The 20,164-nt window shown below is 44.0% G+C and overlaps 1 protein-coding gene, 1 long non-coding RNA gene and 1 pseudogene across 2 annotated transcripts; 1 reads left to right on the top strand and 2 right to left on the bottom strand.

The window, feature by feature from the left end:
* Positions 1–9,240: 9,240 nt before the first annotated feature.
* Positions 9,241–10,438, bottom strand: LOC139838397 (protein ALP1-like; annotated as a pseudogene).
* Positions 10,439–13,210: 2,772 nt separating this feature from the next.
* On the top strand, positions 13,211–15,473 carry LOC127340750 (GDSL esterase/lipase At1g28600). Its single transcript, XM_051366502.2, has 5 exons — positions 13,211–13,518; positions 13,612–13,818; positions 13,926–14,077; positions 14,613–14,889; positions 14,985–15,473. The coding sequence occupies exons 1-5, from the start codon at positions 13,266–13,268 to the stop codon at positions 15,212–15,214; spliced, it is 1,119 nt and encodes a 372-aa protein (XP_051222462.1). The 5' UTR covers positions 13,211–13,265; the 3' UTR covers positions 15,215–15,473.
* A 341-nt stretch (positions 15,474–15,814) lies between these two features.
* Positions 15,815–19,785, bottom strand: LOC127340752 (uncharacterized). The gene is made up of 6 exons (XR_011754735.1): positions 19,566–19,785; positions 19,446–19,482; positions 17,732–18,641; positions 17,433–17,634; positions 16,621–16,827; positions 15,815–16,502 (listed from the first exon to the last, which is right to left on the bottom strand). It is a non-coding gene; the product is annotated as an uncharacterized lncRNA (long non-coding RNA).
* Positions 19,786–20,164: the final 379 nt, after the last annotated feature.

Here is a 20,164-nt window from a genome sequence, read left to right as displayed (position 1 = left end):
TGAACATCATGAAGCTCATCATGGGCTTCAATTGAGAGTGGCAGTTGGAAAAAATTATATAGAATCCTTAGTCAGGGCTTTCTTCATAGACACGTCTTCGTTAAGTGGAAAGGAATGCAGATGAGGATATGTGAATTTATGATTCTCATCATACCATGTGTCATGCTGATACATCTAAAATGTATCTATTTTTTAACTACTTTGCACAATATTTTGCACCAGAATCTCATCATACTTGAATAAAAACTGTTGAATCCAACGCTATTTTTAGCGAAAAAAAATTCTGGCAGTTTTCGCAGAAAATAAAATCAGGGGAAAATTTTGATCAGTCTAACCCATAGATTTAGGATCTGCACATCCTGCAAAATGCAAGCACCACAACAAACGACAGCATGTTACGATAAGTTTGTGCTTCATCGTTGTTAACCAGCACGTACATAGGAGTATAGTAGTTTCATAATTCTACGCAGATCACTTTCATCGGTAGAATAGTTAGAGGGCGGAATGCAATTGCTTGTTACAACATATATACGCACCTCAACAAACAGGAGTAGCTTTGAGAGGGTCTTCACAACGCTGATGCGCACCACTAAATCGGAGCAGAAACAGGAAAGAATGTCACGATAATGAACCTGCACGCAGGCCTTGCCGATTTGGCCAGAAAACCATGCACCGGTACTAATTTTCGAATTCAAAATTCATTACGATGAACTTCTCTCAAAGACTAATGCAAGAGAGAAAATCAGCTCCAGACTTGACCAATCTAATCCATCAGTTCAAGATCCCAGCAACATGTTACATATTGTGCTTGACCATTGTTACCCGGTATACCGTATACGTACTAGTTTCTGTTGGATAATTAGGCACAATTTCCATGATTAATTTCAGAATATAAAACATGATGGCAGCAACTAGCAACATGTGAAACTCAAACATACTAGATGCATTAATCAACATGAGTAGCAGCAGCGCAAACGGTAAAGCATCCATTGCTAAACAGATCGAGATATGTCGCACGTACCGATCTGGTGGAGGTGGCGGTGGAGGTGTAGCAGATGATGTCGCGGCAGTAACGTTGTTGATGACAACGTTGTTGATGACGGGGACGACGGGTCGAAGTAGACGGCGTTGAAGACGACGGTAGGCAGCACCGCCCGACTTGGACGGAAGGCGACCCGTGATGAAGAGCTTGAGCAGTCGCGCAGAGCGCTTCCCAAAAACCTAATTCACCCTCTCCCGTACAGGATCGCAAGGACGAGCGGTTCCGGAGACCTGCTCTCCCGTTCGCCTATGCACGTCGGCGCGCGGGATGGAGTAGGCTACGATGGCGGCGCAAGCAGAGAGAAGTGGAAACCCTAACTCGTGTATTAGATATATTTCTGCGGTAGCCGGGCAGGAGATTATATAGGCTCGGGAAACCCTAGGCAACGTGGGCCACACCCACGTCGCACGAACGTTTGAGTCGGTTACAGATAGCCCACGATCCGGGAGCGACCCGAACCGACTAACTGCGACGCGTCCGTCTAGGACTCTGTTCGTTTTCCTGAGCTGCAAAAAGTAAGGAAAGTCTCGGCTCGAGGCTCAATCCACTCACCACGAGCGCGGCGCACGCGTCGTGTCGAGTCGAGTCGAGACGAGTGAGGAAGAGGAGGAGCGCGCGCGTGTAGCACTCCTATTCTCACTCACTTACTAGTGGTGGAACAACCCACCTTATAAGGTGGTCTAACTTCCTCCCAACTTTCCATGTGGGACTAAACTTCCCACCTCTTGCCACTCCCTAGTGAGCTGCCACCAACTTGGGCTCAAACTCACAAGGCTGCCACTATGTGGGCTTTGAGATTTATAGGAAAAACTGAAATCTAATTTGGGCCACTAAAAGTGGGCCCAATATTTCAACAATCCCCCACCAGATCTCAAATCCCTATTTAGAGATTTACCAATACTCGCTGCTTGTTTATATACCAGTGTTTCAGCGGAGACTGTTAAGTTGAACTTCCGCCTAGAACCTTAAGTTACATCCACTCACACTTGAACAATGGACTAAGCCTTGAATTGCAAGTTTTGCGTGAACAAGGTTTCACTCAAAATCATGACCAGTACATGGCTGCCAGTAGCCTACCCCGCGGGTGAAGCATATGCGTCATACTTCATGGTCTCTTCATGAGTTTACTAGAGATCACCCAAATCTCATAGATTGCGACGTTTAACAATCGGACTCATATAGTTGTGTTATTTCAAGAATGCTCTGTAGGACAGCATCTTTGCTAAAATAGCCAACATAAGCACATTAAGGCTTGTTGCCAACCTGCCTTACAGCAATTGAGAGTTGTGCATCTTCACATAGAGAGGGTTACATAATACTCTCCTCAATTAAACCACTAGTTTGTTCTTCCCAGGTCCCAATTCACGGGATCTCCGATCATAAAGGTTGGGTTACCACTATGGTGTAACATCAATGGGTCTCAAACCCATCTCCCTCGATGCACTTTCTATCACATTACGTGATAGTCCCTTTGTAAAGGGATCTGCCAGGTTTTTGTCTATTTGAATATATGTAACAGTTATTACTCCGGAGTTTCGCAATTTCCTGACAGACTTCAAACGTCTCTTGACGTGTCTTGATGACTTCGCGTTATCCTTAGAATTGTTCACTTTGACAATTACAGTTTGATTGTCACAATTCAAAAGGATTGCCGGAACAGGTTTTTCAACCACAGGCAAGTCCATCAAGAGCTCACGCAACCATTCTGATTCAACAGTGGTTGTGTCTAAAGCAGTAAGTTCTGCTTCCATAGTTGACCTCGTCAATATGGTTTGCTTGCAAGATCTCCATGATACTGCGCCACCTCCAAAGGTAAATACATACCCACTTGTGGCGTACAGATCAGCTACATCTGAGATCCAATTCGAATCACTATATCCTTCAAGCACAGCTGGGTGCCCTGAATAGTGAATCCCATAACTCATTGTACCACATAGGTAGCGCATGACCCTATCAAGTGCATGCCAATGATCAGTACCCGGGTTTGACATGAACCTACTCAACTTGCTAACAGCAAAAGAGATGTCGGGTCTAGTCGCGCTCGCTAAGTACATGAGTGAGCCAACGATCTGAGAATATCTCAATTGATCTATGGCAATCCTCCGGTTCTTGCGTAGTGTCACACTGGGATCATAAGGTGTTGAAGAAGGCTTGCTATCAATATAGCCGAACCGGCTCAAGATCTTCTCAACATAATGAGATTGCGTTAGAGTAATCCCACTCTCGTTCTTAATCAGCTTGATATTCAGAACTACATCAGCTTCTCCCAGATCTTTCATATCAAAACTCTTTGACAAGAAAGACTTGACCTCGTGTATTACTTTCATGTTTGTACCAAAGATCAGAATATCATCCACATACAAACATAGTATAACACCTTCGCCCCCACCATGGCGATAGTAAACGCACTTGTCAGCCTCATTGACAACAAAGCCTACAGAAGTTAAAGTTCTGTCAAACTTCTCATGCCATTGCTTAGGTGCTTGTTTTAGGCCATATAAAGATTTCAGCAACTTGCACACCTTTCTTTCTTCACCTTTTACTACAAACCCATCAGGCTGATCCATATAGATTTCCTCTTCCAACTCTCCATTAAGGAAAGCTGTCTTTACGTCCATTTGATGAACGATAAGACCATAGGAGGCAGCCATGGATAGTAGTACTCGAATGGTGGTAAGTCTAGCGATAGGTGAATAGGTGTCGAAGTAATCTTCGCCTTCTCTCTGTGTGTAGCCTTTCGCTACAAGCCGTTCCTTGTACTTTTCAATAGTACCATCAGGTCTTAGCTTCTTCTTGAACACCCATTTGCAGCCTACAGGCTTGCATCCATGGGGTCGTTCTGACAACTCCCAAGTTCCATTAGAAAGAATCGAGTCCATCTCATTATGAACAGCTTCTTTCCAGTCATCTGCATCTGGAGATGCATATGCCTCTACAATGGATGTGGGAGTATCATCCACAAGGTACACAATGAAATCATCACCAAAGGATTTTTCAATCCTTCGTCTCTTGCTCCGTTTAGGAGCTTCATTGTCATCCTTCTCAGTAACATTCTCATGTGATTGTTCAAAATACTCATAAGATGTACTGGACTCAGGAATTATCTCAGTAGAAATTCTAGCAATGCTATGCATATCTTTCATAGGAAACATATTCTCAAAAAATGTTGCATCACGAGATTCCATAATAGTATCAACATGCATATCAGGTACCTCGGATTGAACTACTAAAAATCTATATCCTACACTCCGCGGAGCATAACCTAGAAAGATACAATCCACTGTTTTTGGTCCAAGTTTGCGCTTCTTAGTAATTGGAATATTGACTTTCGCCAAACATCCCCATGTGCGCAAATACGAAAGTGATGGTTTTCTCCCAGCCCACTCCTCGTAAGGGGTTTTATCTTTATTCTTGTTAGGAACTCTATTCAGGACATGACATGAAGTCAACAAAGCCTCCCCCCACCATGCCTTTGATAAACCAGTAGTGGCTAACATGGAATTCACCAAGTCAGTCAGCGTGCGGTTTTTCCTCTCGGCCACCCCGTTTGATTGGGGTGAATAGGGAGGCGTCCTCTCATGAATAATGCCATGTTCCTCACAGAATTCATCAAAGATTTTAGGAAAATATTCGCCACCACGATCCGACCTAAGACGCTTGATCTTTCTCTCTAGTTGATTTTCAACTTCGGCCTTATAAATTTTAAAGTAGTCTAAAGCTTCATCTTTAGTTCGCAACAAATAAACATAGCAGAATCTAGTCGCATCATCAATCAATGTCATGAAATATCTCTTTCCACCTTTTGTCAACACACCATTCATCTCGCATAGATCAGAATGTATGAGTTCTAGAGGTGCCAGGTTTCTCTCCTCGGCTGCCTTGTGAGGCTTCCGAGGTTGCTTTGATTGCACACAACTATGGCACTTAGAACCTTTGGCAATGGTGAAATTCGGAATTAAACTTAAACTGGATAGCCGAGACATTAAACCAAAATTAATGTGACATAAACGAGAATGCCAAACACTGGTATCATCACTAACATTGCCACAAATATGGTTCACAGACTTATTACTGAAATCGAAGCGAAAGCGGAACAAGCCTTCGCACTCATAGCCTGTACCCATAAATTGTCCAACCTTGGAAACAACTACTTTATTCGACTCTAAAACAACCTTAAACCCATCTCTCGCATAGAAGGGAGCCGCTAACGAGATTCTTATTCATAGTAGGGACATGTGCACGTTCCTCACCGCACGATCTTCCCGAAGTGAACTTCAGATCTACCGTGCCAACACCACGAACGAAGCATGTGACCCATTCCCCATCAAGACGGAAGAATCCCGGGCGACCTGGTAAGAAGTGAACATGGATATGTCAAGACACACATGAACATTAGCACCTGTATCAATCCACCAACATGGAGATTGAAATACCGAAATAACAAGAAAGAGATTACCGTACCCATCAGCATTGCTAGCGGTCACCGTGTTGACTTGCCTCGCCTTTTTCTTGCGGTCTGCCCTCTCTGGACAGTCCTTAGAAAAGTGGCCAGTCTCTCCACATGTAAAGCAGCTCAGATCTGCTTTGTTTATCATCTTCTTCTTCTTGAAGGTTGTAGTCTTCATAGGCTTATTGAAGGAGGGCTTGTTATTCCCTTTGTTCTTGCTGTAGGGTTTCTTCTGCACCATGTTGGCGCTAGACTGACCCTCTCCTTTCTCAGTATTATCCTTAGCCCGAGCTTTCTCCTCAACATGAAGAGATGCTATCAGATTTTCAACTGATATCTCCTGTCTCTTGTGTTTGAGAGTTGTGGCAAAGTTCCTCCATGAAGGGGGCAACTTAGCAATGATGCATCCAGCCACAAACTTGTCAGGTAAGGCACACTTAAGGAGTTCGAGCTCTTTCGCAATGCACTGTATCTCATGAGCTTGTTCGACTACAGAACGGTTGTTTACCATCCTGATGTCATGGAAGCTCTCCATGATGTACAGTTCACTGCCTGCATCGGTTGCACCGAATTTAGCATTCAGTGCATCCCAGAGCTCTTTACCATCTGTTATGTGCATGTACACATCAGACAGACGATCAGCAAGAATACTCAGAACGCATCCGACGAAGAGAGTATTGTTTTCCTTGAACTTGTTCTGATCTTGGTCAGATATAGTTCCTTCAGGTAAACCATCACTAACTTCGAACACTTTCAGATGAGTAAGCCAGAGCGTGGCCTTAACTTGCCACCTCTTAAAGTGCACACCGGTAAACTTATCCGGCCTCAGTGCATCAGCAAAACCAGCCATTGTTAACTCAGGAAATTGCCTACAATTAGGTTTTTGGATTGTTGGATAATTAGGCACAATTTCCATGATTAATTCCAGAATATAAAACATGATGGCAGCAACTAGCAACATGTGAAACTCAAACATACTAGATGCATTAATCAACATGAGTAGCAGCAGCGCAAACGGTAAAGCATCCATCGCTAAACAGATCGAGATATGTCGCACGTACCGATCTGGTGGAGGTGGCGGTGGAGGTGTAGCAGATGATGTCGCGGCAGTAACGTTGTTGATGACAACGTTGTTGATGACGGGGACGACGGGTCGAAGTAGACGGCGTTGAAGACGACGGTAGGCAGCACTGCCCGACTTGGACGGAAGGCGACCCGTGATGAAGAGCTTGAGCAGTCGCGCAGAGCGCTTCCCAAAAACCTAATTCGCCCTCTCCCGTACAGGATCGCAAGGACGAGCGGTTCCGAAGACCTGCTCTCCCGTTCGCCGATGCACGTCGGCGCGCGGGATGGAGTAGGCTACGATGGCGGCGCAAGCAGAGAGAGGTGGAAACCCTAACTCGTGTATTAGATATATTTCTGCGGTAGCCGGGCAGGAGATTATATAGGCTCGGGAAACCCTAGGCAACGTGGGCCACACCCACGTCGCACGAACGTTTGAGTCGGTTACAGATAGCCCACGATCCGGGAGCGACCCGAACCGACTAACTGCGACGCGTCCGTCTAGGACTCTGTTCGTTTTCCTGAGCTGCAAAAAGTAAGGAAAGTCTCGGCTCGAGGCTCAATCCACTCACCACTCACCACGAGCGCGCGCGTCGTGTCGTGTCGAGTCGAGTCGAGCGAGGAGGAGGAGGAGCGCGCGTGTAGCACTCCTATTCTCACTCACTTACTAGTGGTGGAACAACCCACCTTATAAGGTGGTCTAACTTCCTCCCAACTTTCCATGTGGGACTAAACTTCCCACCTCTTGCCACTCCCTAGTGAGCTGCCACCAACTTGGGCTCAAACTCACAAGGCTGCCACTATGTAGGTTTTGAGATTTATAGGAAAAACTGAAATCTAATTTAGGCCACTAAAAGTGGGCCCAATATTTCAATAGTTTCACGATTGCACGCAAACTCTATTCGGCTGAATAGCTAGAGGGGATAACACAACTGTTTGTTAGCACATACATACCTCTACAGGCAGCAGACAGGAGCTGCTTGAGAGAAGACGGATCTGCTTTTTTTTTTCTTCCCCGAAGCGCTAATGATGCGCCTCTAACTCAGAGCAGAAACACGAGGAGGGAGGGAGGGAGGGAAAGGCTTTGCCTAATCTTTTTTTTAGAGTAATCACATATTTCATTAATCGAACACCAAGTTACATGAAGCAACAGATGTGGAAACTAAAAGACAAACCGGGATAAAATGATTATCCCGAATTTGCAGATAAAATCCTAAAAGATCGAGAAATACAAAACGATCCCTAGGATTTCCTGCAACCACCGTAGCAAACGGCCGCCATCCAATTCCAACGCCGCCGAGACGAACGCAAGAAGAAACATCGATCCTCCACCGTTGCAAGATCCAAAAAAAGCACCATCGCCAACGAGGCTTTGTGGGTCGATGAACAGGCCTGCTGCAAGCAGCGAGGCACATGTCGCTGTGGCACGTCGACCGGGGGACGTCCCCGTGCTGTCTTGGACCAAGATACGCCGCCTCCCATCGACGAAGTTGGAGAAGAACGACATAACCACCACCTCCGGACCAACATCTTTGCTCCAGAAGAACCACCTCGCCCCGGCCCCCAGCGCCGCCGTGGACAACGACAAATGCCAGTGACACGTCGAGAAACAGATCTCGCCAGATCTGAAGAACGGCGAGAAGACCAAGCTGCCGACCTGAAAGATCGACAAGCACACGTTGCCAACAACTCCGAGACGCCGCCGTGAAGGTCGCCGCTGGTGTGGGAGTGGAGTTGTGGCAGATTTATTTGCCGGACGCCGCTCCCACCACCCCAATGACGCACCATAGGAGACAAAAACTAACCCTAACTACTAGGCCAGAACGGAGGAACGAGGTTCCCCCTCCCTCATGCCGCCGCCAGAGCGGCAAACGGAAGGAGAGGAAACCAGGCCCAACGCCCTGGCCGGAGATTGGGAAGATTGGATCCCGCCGCCGCCTCTCACGAGCGACGAGGGAAAAAACGGTTCGTGAGGCAGTATCGCCAGACTTTGCCTAATCATGATGCAAAATAGAGACGCTGCTTTGGACATGGTGTTTTGGCTCATTGGTGTAGATGCACCAATTATGAAATATGTATTTTATTTCAAAATATTTAAAAATTTCTAAATAAAATTCGGAGTGTGCGTCCTCACATTCTATGTTAGTTCACAAAAGTTTGGCACGAAAAAACATTTTATGTGCACTATGTAAAAAAGACAAAAAATATCTCATTAAAAGCTATTTTAGAGCGTCGAAAATTGTTTGTTTCCACTGGCCATAAAAATTAATATTTTTCTGTGAAACTTCATGCTGAACATAGAATGTCTAGGTGTACACCTGATAATGTTTCAGAATTTGTAAATATTTTAAAATATAATTTAAATAGTGGGTGCATCTACACCTATGAACCAAACTAGATTTCCCCGCTGCTTTGGCTAGCTTTGCTTTTTCTAAGACTACTCACAATGAATGAGTAGTATCATAAACTAGTATCATGCATATGCTATTAGTTTATGTTACTAGCTCCACAATGGGGGTATCATAAGTGTGGTAACAAAGAGAGTTTCATTTATTATTTTGTGGGATCTATCCTAGTACTTCAACTTTGTGATCTCTTTGTGACATGTACCAATATAAAATTTTGTTTATTGCTACACATAGACACGATAAATTTTTTGAATAGATCAATGCAAATAATATAGCGTCAATATATCATTATTAAATTATATGTTGCATTACATGGATCAAGACTCGAAAATAATCTAATGAGGCCCGAACTTTTTCCAAATATTCTCAATCAAATCATCTTTTAGGGCTCTATGCGTTGGACGATTGCGGATTCTAGCATCTCTTTCAAGTACCTCGGCGAAAACTGGCATGTCACCATGAGTAAATACCGATGGAAGGACAATTGATGTTCGTGCTTCCTCATTCAAATCAAGAATATTGCCCGCCTCTTCTTTTTCATCATCGACGATCATATTGTGTAGAATGATGCAAGCTATCATAATGTGGTGGAGATCGGCCCGGTCATATAAGCGCGTCGGACGCCGTAAAATGGACCATCGGGCTTGGAGCACGCCAGTCCTTCCTTGCTCCTTCTTGATATTGAGCAAACAACTTGTGCTTTTCCGTTTGAGCCATCGGTATTGACTTCACAAATGCTGCCCACTCGGGGTATATTCCATCTACAAGGTAATAACCAAGTTGGTATTGCTTCTCGTTGACACTATAATTTACCCGTGGAGCTTTCCCTTTCAGTTGCTCAATGAACAACGTGGATTGATTAAGCACGTTGATGTCGTTGTTCGATCCAGCAAGACCAAAAAAGGCATGCCATATCCAAAGATCTTGAGAAGCAACCGCCTCTAGAATAAGAGTAGGAGCGCCTTTATACCCATTGGTAAATTGTCTCTTCCATGACATAGGACATTTCTCCCATCGCCAGTGCATACAGTCAAGACTTGCTAACATGCCAGGAAGCCCACGACTCTCGCCAATATCAAGTAAGCGTTGCACATCATCAACATTGGGTCTTCGCAAATACTTATCGCCAAATATATCAATCACACCTTGGACAAAAAAAAATTAAGCACTTAACTGAAGTGCTCTCAGCAATCTTGAGGTACTCGTCCAGAGCATCCGCTGGGGTACCATAAGCCAACTGCCGAATAGCCGACGTGCATTTTTGCAATGGAGAGAGTCCATCACGATCAAGAGCATCTCTCCTTTGTGTGAATTCCGGAGACCATTCTCCTAATGCATGAATAATACGCTCGAAGGGAGGTCTCCTCATACGGAATCTTCTACGAAACACTTTGCTAGGATAGATAGGATTATCACAGAAATAATCCCGTACTAACTGCTCAGCGGCTGCTTCACGTGGTGTGTCCACATAATTCCGTGGACCTCTTCCAACCGACAGTGCTTGAGATTCAAGGCTTCCCTTCACTTCCACTGCAATCTCCTTGGTAAATGAGATTGGAAATTATATGGATGCATTGGTGAGAGTTGTCCAAAACCAAGCAAACCATCGGGTGCAGGGTTATACAATGGCCTCCTATTAGAAGATTTATACATCAGTTAGGCATATGACTGGAAAAAGATCACAGAACCTCTGAAACCAACTTACTGTAACTAAAACATCAGTGCTCTAAGTTCTAGTTCTTTGTTCAGCTAACACTTTTAGGAACCTTGCTGTAATTTACAAGTTCAATTCTCACATGAAAGTTCATAGGAATTTGAAAGTTCATATCAAAAGCTGCACTAAAAGTTTACTAACAGAGATCTGATGTAGTTGTTGTATTAGTTTACTGATAGAACTTGCATCTATCAAGATGATTCTCAAAATTGATGCAAAACATGTTTACTGACCATACTTTACCATTGATTCAGAGAAGGGTTGGCGGAGGAGCTCATCGAGGCGCTCGGGTAGAAGTGCGGCGGTGTCCATGGGTTGGCGGAGGAGCTCGCCGGGGCGCCAGGGAACTGTTGTGGTTGTGGAGAGGGATTGACGCATGAACTCGTTGGGGCACCGGGGAGCTGCTGCGGTGGCGAGCTGGTCGATGGCCGGACTTGTGCAGTCTTGTTACGGGCTCTAGATCTTGCCATGGAGATCTGAAGCGAGAGGTGGAGGGGCTGGGCAATAGAAGAAGGTGGAGGCGAGAGGTGGAGCTGCTGGGCGGGAAGTGGAGGCGCCGGGCGGGAGAAGGAGGTGCTGGGCGGGATTGCTCGGAGGCGGTGCGAGCCAGAGAAAGGTTGAGGAAGAGCACAAGGGATCGTTTTGGAATAAAAATAATCTGGTAATCTATATCTCTTATAAAGCAAAACCCCACTAGAGGGTTATTTAAGTTGTTTATCTCAACATGCAAGCTATCCACATCATCCATTTTATTAGCCATCCAATTGTCCATGTCATCCCCCACTAACATTCATTAATACTCTACATGCAAGCCGCATCATCTATTTTTAAGCCATCCAATTATCCACATCATCAACTTTTAGCCGCCAACTACATAACCATTTCAAGTTAGTTTTTTTTTTTTTAAGTTAGCCTCTTGACTATTTACACCAATTAAATCATTTCCTACAAATAACATCCTATTTCAGTCAACTTGAGGGTTATTTAAGTTGTCTATCTCAACATGCAAGCTATCTACATCATCCATTTTATTAGCCATCCAATTATCTATGTCATCCCCAACTAACATTCATTAATACTCTACATGCAAGCTACATCATCTATTTTTAAGCCATCCAATTATCCACATCATCAACTTTTAGCCGCCAACTACATAACAATTTCAAGTCAGTTTTTTTTTAAGTTAGCCTCTTGACTATTTACACCAATTAAATCATGCATGTTCCTACAAATAACATCCTATTCCAGTCAACTTATATCCTTTTGCTTTTTACAAAATAGAGTTATCGGAGAAATTCCCGCTGCAATGCGCGGGTATCCTTCTAGTTTGGGCTATGATACAGTATCCAGTTATGATACTCAACCCTTCTCTCTCTTCCTTAATTCTGTGCCATGTCAGTATTTATGGTGCATGATACAGCTCTAGATACCAGCGTTTGGGGCTAGTCTAAAGATTGTTCAGATGCTCCTACACATTTGGTTTTCGCACCATGCTGGCTCGTCCGATGTCATTGTCCAGCAAAGTGGAGCAATTTCCTTAAAGTAGCAACCCGGACGAGAAGGGCAAAGTCGCTCGAGATAGGATCGGATGCCTAGCTCCACAGAGATCGAAATGCCGCAGGACCGCAGCGCGCGCAGATTACTTTGGTTGGAGTCCCGGCTCGAACCAATTTCATTAAACCATCTCCACCTCCGCCGTGAACTCAGGGCCGCCTCTATCCCTGGCCGTCTGTTGCCGCTTTCGCATGTCTACTGCTCCCGCGTAGATCCGGATCTCCGCTTTTCCCCACGCCCAGCCAACCCCTCTGCGGCTGAGGAATCGATCTCGGCCTTTGGAGGTTTCCAAGGGATTGGGGATCATCCTCTGTCGATCCAGGCGAGACTGACAAAGGAAGAGGAACCTAGGCCAAAATGTTGGTGCTGTGGTAGGCCACGCCAAATCAAAATCACCATAAAAGTTTGGGGCACGCCTTGAGGGCATCTCCCGACCATTTTGAACACGATTTGTGTCCATTTACATCGGATACGGACAATCCATACTAACCCAATTCTACTGCCAACATGTCTCGCTCCGTACGTCAGAAGTTTACCTCCTTTTTATATAAATTTGAATCACAACATAACAAATGCGATCATCTTAGTGACTTTGAAGTTAGTTATTCTACTGTTAAGAGTTCTCGGTTTGTTGTAAGTCATGTTTCTCTAGGTTTGATTGAAGTTATAGACTGAACATGTCAACATCTACAACGTTAATCTATATAGTACCAAAAATAATTGTGCGATTAATTTAATAAAAATACATAGGTGATTTAGGAGTCGTTAACTTGGTCAAACCAAAATTACATTTACTTGGAGTACAAACCTAGAACACTAGTTAGTGTGGATATGAGGGAGTATGCAACGTGTACAAATTAAGTCTTTTGGCCAAAGTGAGCACGTTTTCATTTATCTTCAACAAGTTGACTTCTGAGCTACTACTTCTAAACTAAACCTTGGTTTTTTTTTTGTCTTCCGCATTGTGTGCCTATTTATATGGCATTTAGAGTTTTAGACCCCCAACAAACGAGCATCAAGATACACTGACAACCCACTATGAGAACACTTCACACAGCAATCCTTGTCCTCTTCATCCTCCCATGCCTTTGCACGGGCTACTCCGGCAGCCAGAGCCGTTTCACCTCCATCGTCAGCTTCGGTGACTCCTATGCCGATACCGGTAACTTGGTCAGATGGGCTGACCCCGTCCTTCCACCACTGCCTTTCAGCAACCTCCCCTATGGCCAGACCTTCTTTGGCCACCCCACCGGACGGATCAGTGATGGCCGTCTCGTGCTGGACTTCATCGGTAATAGACTATCATGGACAATTCTTAGTTAGCTAATGTCTATAAGTCAACCTTTACTGATCTTTGCTGCTTTTTTTTGTGCACCGTGTATAGCGGATGCCCTGGGTCTGCCTTTTGTGCCGCCCTATCTGGGCAATGAGAAAGATTTCACCGCCGGAGTGAACTTCGCGGTGGCAGGAGCCCCGGCTCTGAACCTGACGTACCTACAGGGGCAGAATTTGACATTGAGTCCCCCAATCAGACACTCTCTCGACGACCAGCTCGTGTGGTTCCAGGAGCTGAAGCCTTCGCTCTGCAGCAGTAAGTAGCTATATTAACATGCTTTTAATAGTATCAGGATGAAGAGTTTTTTCTAGAATACAATTTCAGGAAGAAGCGTAATTTACCTCATTGTCCATGGCATGCAGGACAAGGTGCTAACTGTTTCGGGAGCACTCTGTTTGTCATGGGAGAGTTTGGAGGAAATGACTACCTGAGCTTCCTATTATCGAACAGGACCGTTGAACAAACTGGAGTTTATGTTCCAATAATTGTTGACAGCATTTCTAGGGGCGTGGAGGTACTTACTCATCCGTACTACTCTCTCCGTCCTTAAAGTTATCTGAAATTTGTCTAGATTCGGATATATCTAGACACTAGATACCTCAGACAAATTTCATGGAACGGAGGGCGGGTGTATACCGTAAGTCGTAACTGTACACCGGCTGGATGTTTTCCAAAAATGGGGAAACCTCGGTATGGGAATCGATTGATGCACACCGGATGGATGAAATGTCATTTTCTACATTTGATCCCCACGTGTTAATTTACTCTCAATCATCTTTCGTCACACTGGCCTTTTCTAAGTCTGCAATGCTGCAATAATTGCTGCTATATATCTATATTCTGAAGATATGATCCGTGAAGTTCATTCACGTAATCACTAGACAGAAAAGAGCCAACTGGATTAGAAAATTTGAACAAGTGGACAGGAACGAGCAGTTTTCAAAGTCAAACCGGTTGACGGAATAACTTTGAATCATTTTTCTGGGACTAATGTAGCGTGTGGAACTAGACTACTGAAATTTAAATTGCAATCGTCTTCACTCACGCAGATACTGATTCAGCGCGGTGCCAAGTACATAGTCGTGGCGGACATCTTCCCGGTTGGCTGCCTTCCCGGAGTGCTCACCGTGCTCGCGAGCACAGACAAGGCAGACTACGACCGGCACGGATGCCTCGCCGGTGTAGAGAGGCTGTTGTCGAGATACCACAACTCTCTCCTCCGCCGGCGGATCAAGGTGCTCCGGAGCAAGTACCCACACACGACGATCATCTCCACCGAGTACTACCGACCCTTCATAGCATTTCTACATGAGCCAGCACATTTTCGTGAGCTATCTAGTCCTCTCAATTCATTTTTTTGTTGCAAGAGTAACCGACATTGTAACATGCTTTCCGGTGTATTAACCCAAAAATATATGCAGGATTGAACCGCAGCACGACCCTCTTCAGCTGCTGTGGAGCAGGAGGCCCTCCATACAACTACAACTCCAGCTCAGCGTGCGGCCAGCCGGGCGTAATGGCGTGCGCACATCCGTCGGAGGCGCTTCAGTGGGACGGCTTCCACCTCACGGACGCCGCCCAAAAGCTCATCGCCGACGGGTGGCTCCACGGACCATACGCGGATCCTCCTATACTGCACGTCGCACACTAGCTTCGTCAGGACAAAAAGGTGTAAAATTGACTTTATATTTCTGTCTTATCCAGCCATGTAAACATCTGCCTGCGTCATAGGCCACAAAATATTCTCATTGAAAAATAGGATTACCGAGTCGATGCACGCAATGAACAAAGAAGGCGCCACTGCTGCCACATGACGTCTTTGTCAAGTTTCATGCAATAGTCAAAGCAACCAAAAGTTCGAACTGAAATAGGACAGGGATGAAAGATTTATCTTCAATTTTAGCATCAAACTGAATGTTATGTTTATTTCCTGACATGCGCATAGAAATTGCAAATACACATAGTACTCAAAACATGTACACTTGTGAATTTTATTTCTGACTTTTTTTTCAAAATGCTCTTTTAGCTGAGCTCATGTAAAGCTGTGCTTTGGCTTAGAATTTTCCCCATTCATCCATTGGCGGCGCTGGGGGTATGCACCTGTATTCAGGTGAATACCAAAGAATCTGTCAAAATAAAATTTTATACGAGTACATCTATCCATTTATCGTGCAGCAGCCCACTAGCCCATGTGTCAAACCCGCTCACGATCGGCACACAAACCTCAATGCAAAAAAGAAGTATTGACGTATTGATACTTGATTTAAAAATTGTTATAGTGGTACTAAAATTATGGTCATATGTCTTATACTACATAGCAGCCGTTTTTGTTCATATATTGCTTTGAGATTTTTTTTTGCAATGAATACCTAGTATGTAAATCCTGGAGCCGCCACTGCATTCATCCCCTCCTCTTTTAGCTGAGCTCATGTAAAGCTTTGCCAAAATTCAAATTGGGCCAGTAATCAAGATTGTTTCTGTTATGATGTGTCTTAGGCTGCTCTTCGGTTGTGAAAAATAAAACCAGCAGCGTTCTAGAACAAAAATATATGGTATAAAAATAGTATGTTAATACCTGTTGATGCATTTTGGCACACAAACTTCACCAACTTTTTCTGCCTGCATCTGTAGCTCAGCTACCAAAACAGACATAGATGAGAATGAGAGCACAGCTTCATCGCTGGGTCTCCGTGTCCATACACTTGCAATAGAAGAAATAGCATGATCATTTGAGTCCAGTAATATAGTTGTAAGGGCCAGGCATGAAAAGAGCATTTCTTTTATCAACTCTGTAACGAAGATAAAACATGGTGAACTTCATGCGCCTAGGTCCCTACCACTTCCTGTTAAGGAAGATATTGATACCCACCAGGCCTGCCACTTTCTGTTCAGCAAGATATTGGCATCCACCAGTATGAAATAGCCATCTTCACTGAAACCTTAACAAAAAAAATAAAGATTCATTTAACCAGTCCGCATGTATCTTGTTTCAGACTATAGTTATCATTAAAAGTTTTCTAACAGTAACTTTATCCAGCTTTCTAATAGCAACTTTACCTGGAAAACTGAAGAAGATTAGCCAATTGTACCTCAGCTTGCACCAACACTGTGTGCACACTTAAAGACTCAAGTACCAAAACAGACATGTGGCACAGCTTAATGATTGCACCTCCAAACACATAATCCATAGAATTATAGAAGAAACAACATAATTGTTTGAGCTCAGTGGTTGCATTGGACTTGTATATGGAGCATCGAGCATGCCTGAAACATTACATGGCTTATATCAGGAGGGGTACACTCACATACATTTGAGGAGAGTAAACAAATATCTTATTTCAGAATTGCATTAAAAAAAACTTATGTATCCCAAACAAGCTACATACAAATTTCAGTAAGACAGATTAACTCACAAAAAAATTGAGGTGTTGACTTTTGAACAAGAAAAAACACCCAGGGAATCTAATCACTAACCATAGTGATAACAAGCTAACTCAAGATTCTAATTCATGTGTAGCTGCATATTATTCCACAAAGTCAAGATATATTTGAAAGAGATAGATGATACTAACCAAAAGCCAGAGACTAGAGCAGAAAATATGTAGGACGATATGTTTAATTGAACCCTTCAATATTGCGAACACCAGGCCACGTTGAATTAAATGAATAAAAAATCATCAAACACATCATTTGCTAACACCAAAACAATCCATCACCTAGGTGCAAATGCTGAAACTAGAATCACAATGGACATCTTCTTGAAACTAATATGCATATTCTTCTCCTATGTACAACACCAATTCTGTCCTTCAAATCCTCGTGTTTCTTTCTTATAAATACATAAATATGAAACATAAGCAGTCTGCAACCTTTCTTTTGGTTCAGTTCAGAACTATGTTTGCACCATCGTGTCGGGTGTGCCCAGCCTCCAGCTCACACTGGCTTCTGGAGTCATGGATGGAATAGCAGAATGATCAGGTACCTCATTCATCAACTTGCAAGGTTCGCTGCCTTATACTGGCTTTTATTTGGGGAGCCATGTATTGGTATTAGATGCTTATTGTTATGTCCCTGAAGAAAAAATGTTAGTGTGAGATAGACCAAAGCAATAGAATCACCATATACATATATTCATGACCAAAAGTGTGTGTCATAACTCATAGCATACCCCAAAGAGACAGCAGTTATCCACTTGTCTTGGGAACTATTCCGAGCATAGCGGCGATCAACTAAGCACATTCCATGTCGACCACCACAGGTAGCAACCTCCGTTGGGTTGTAAGGGCACATACTTGCATATCGTGAATCTCAGCAGGTCATCTGAAGCCTGCAGTCTACCCTGCTGTGAGCCATGTTCATCAAGCAGATCAGAGAACTGAAGGAACCAAACAGCTAGCTGACAGTGAAAGAAAATAATTATATCTAGCTGAACATATTGGTTCATCACTACCTAGGTAAATATTGAATACCACGGAAAGATGGAAGGTAGATATACTATCACATAAATGGAATATCTCAAAAAAATTCGAAACACCAAGAAATACGTGGCTTAGAAAGGTTTTACCATAAAGCAGCTGTACAATAAGTTGCTTGATAGTAATAAGAAAATCACAACCATGAGAGAGAGATTCTGAACACGGACCCGATAGTACTGGTTTTATGTTGCATAACCTGATAACCCACACGTAAATTCAATTTTTGATTACATCGGTCCACAGTCCAACATGACAACCAGACTACTTCACTTCCCCAGCAAACAGAAGGACCACTCCACTATTACAACGGATTGGGTAGGAGAAATACGACCATCTTGGCATGGGTGAGGAACTTCCCTCCAGCGCCTAGCTACTTCGTGCGGAGCCCATGATCACTGTTATGCGCAATGTAGCAAAGCATTTCCACCTAGGGATGAAAACGGAGCCAATATGCCACATTTGTTTTCATATTTTTTTGCGGAGACAAAAACGAATACAGAAACCCCGGAACAAAAACGGAAGCAGATATTGTCGGAAACAGATACATACCGAATACAGCGCAGAAATGGAGCAATGTAGATATTTGCCGGAACCAAGAAAACCCTTGAATCATGCAAAAAAATCAAGCATTCAAGAAAATCAGCAAACGTGTTTCCTAATTCTAATGTACTGCTCAATTTACCAGGATATGCAAAAGGTCGAACAGTGGAAACCTCCTCAAATGTATGAAGGATTACTTGACAAGGTCATGTAATGGGATTTGTACATAAATATCAAACCTAAAGCGGAAATTTCATTTTAGCCGGAAACAGAAATCCCGTTCCGTGTCTGTTCCTCCGGAAAACGCTGTTTCGTTTCCATTTCTGTTTCCGTCAAAAAGTTCCCTTTTCCAGTTCCGTTTTGCAAATTTCCATTTCCATATTCATATTTCCATTCCGTTTTCGTTTTTCCATGGAAAAATCGGAAACTTTCCACTCCACTTTCATCCCTATTTCCACCCATGCCACCGTGACCAGCTCCCACCGATCAGCATCAGCTGCTGCTGTTTCAATCTTGAGCAACTCCGAAGAGACACTGCTCACACGGGCAGCTACCACACAAGCAGATAAACTGGCTCCACTGATGGCACAGACATCGTGGCGAGACGCAAGACATGCCATCTCGAGGAAGTTCCTCTTACCAGGGTGGCTTGTTTCCTAAATTCTCCCGTCTCCCATCGGCCATAACAGATGGTAACATACCCGTCACTACCAAGTACCAACCATCAACTTGCACTGGTAGACAAGGTGCATGATGTAGGAAAGTATTGGTTACAGGTTCTAAATTTGGAGGGCATCTCATCGGAAACCAAGCATGTGATGTCTGTCACAACATGCCAGAGCAAGGCACTTGAGATAAGATCCTTACCTTGGCAGATGTCGTTGATGGCCTGTTGAGCTCCGCTCTGCCCAAGAAGGAAGAAGGCTAGCTTATGATGAATTTCTAACTCATCCGTGACGGCAAGAAAATTGATCATTTTTTTTTTACCTCTCAAGCATTCCGACGAACACGTTGTGGACTTCTGCATCGATGACGCCGGAGGCCCAGCAGGGGGAGATGGCACCGCCGCAGCACGGGCAACCACGCCTGCTTCTTCTTCCGCGGAGCCTTTGGGCTTCTGAACACGCGGAACGCCTCTGTCACCGCGGCGGCCATTGGACGGGAGGCGAGGAACGATGGCGGCACGTGGGAACGGGGGCAATTTGGTTTCGCGTGACACAATCCTGGGATGCAGGGCTGCAGGCGCATGTTAAAAATGAGTTGGGACGTGGAGTTCAAAACCAGTTTTTAGAGGCTAAAAGTTCGAAAACTGTTATTTTAACGTCTTAGAAAATTGAAATAATTTATGTATATTATATTGATACTTACATGTGCAAATTTATAAGAAAAAGTACGATTGTATAACCTGACCTACACAAAAGAGAATGAAATTTTGTATTTCTTCAAACATCCAATCCATATATTGTTGCTTCAACATTTTGTCACTTTCGCTGTAATTTCTATTGTACTAGGTACACCGACATCTTTCACAACAATATTAGACATATCTCATAAAATATGCTTTACACTGTATTTTCTATGATCTA

Source organism: Lolium perenne, chromosome 3 (genome assembly GCF_019359855.2).
Source record: "Lolium perenne isolate Kyuss_39 chromosome 3, Kyuss_2.0, whole genome shotgun sequence".
Classification (NCBI taxonomy): domain Eukaryota; kingdom Viridiplantae; phylum Streptophyta; class Magnoliopsida; order Poales; family Poaceae; genus Lolium; species Lolium perenne.
Note: the sequence above shows the minus strand (reverse complement) of the source record. Positions and strands in the feature narration are given on the sequence as shown.

What these genes read in the sequence shown, in the direction of transcription:
- LOC127340750 (XM_051366502.2), top strand. Translation starts at nt 13,266, where the DNA reads ATGAGAACACTTCACACAGCAATCCTTGTCCTCTTCATCCTCCCATGC. An exon ending in TCTCGTGCTGGACTTCATCG is followed by an intron (nt 13,519 to 13,611) that starts GTAATAGACTAT and finishes CACCGTGTATAG; the next exon opens with CGGATGCCCTGGGTCTGCCT. An exon ending in ACATGAGCCAGCACATTTTC is followed by an intron (nt 14,890 to 14,984) that starts GTGAGCTATCTA and finishes AAATATATGCAG; the next exon opens with GATTGAACCGCAGCACGACC.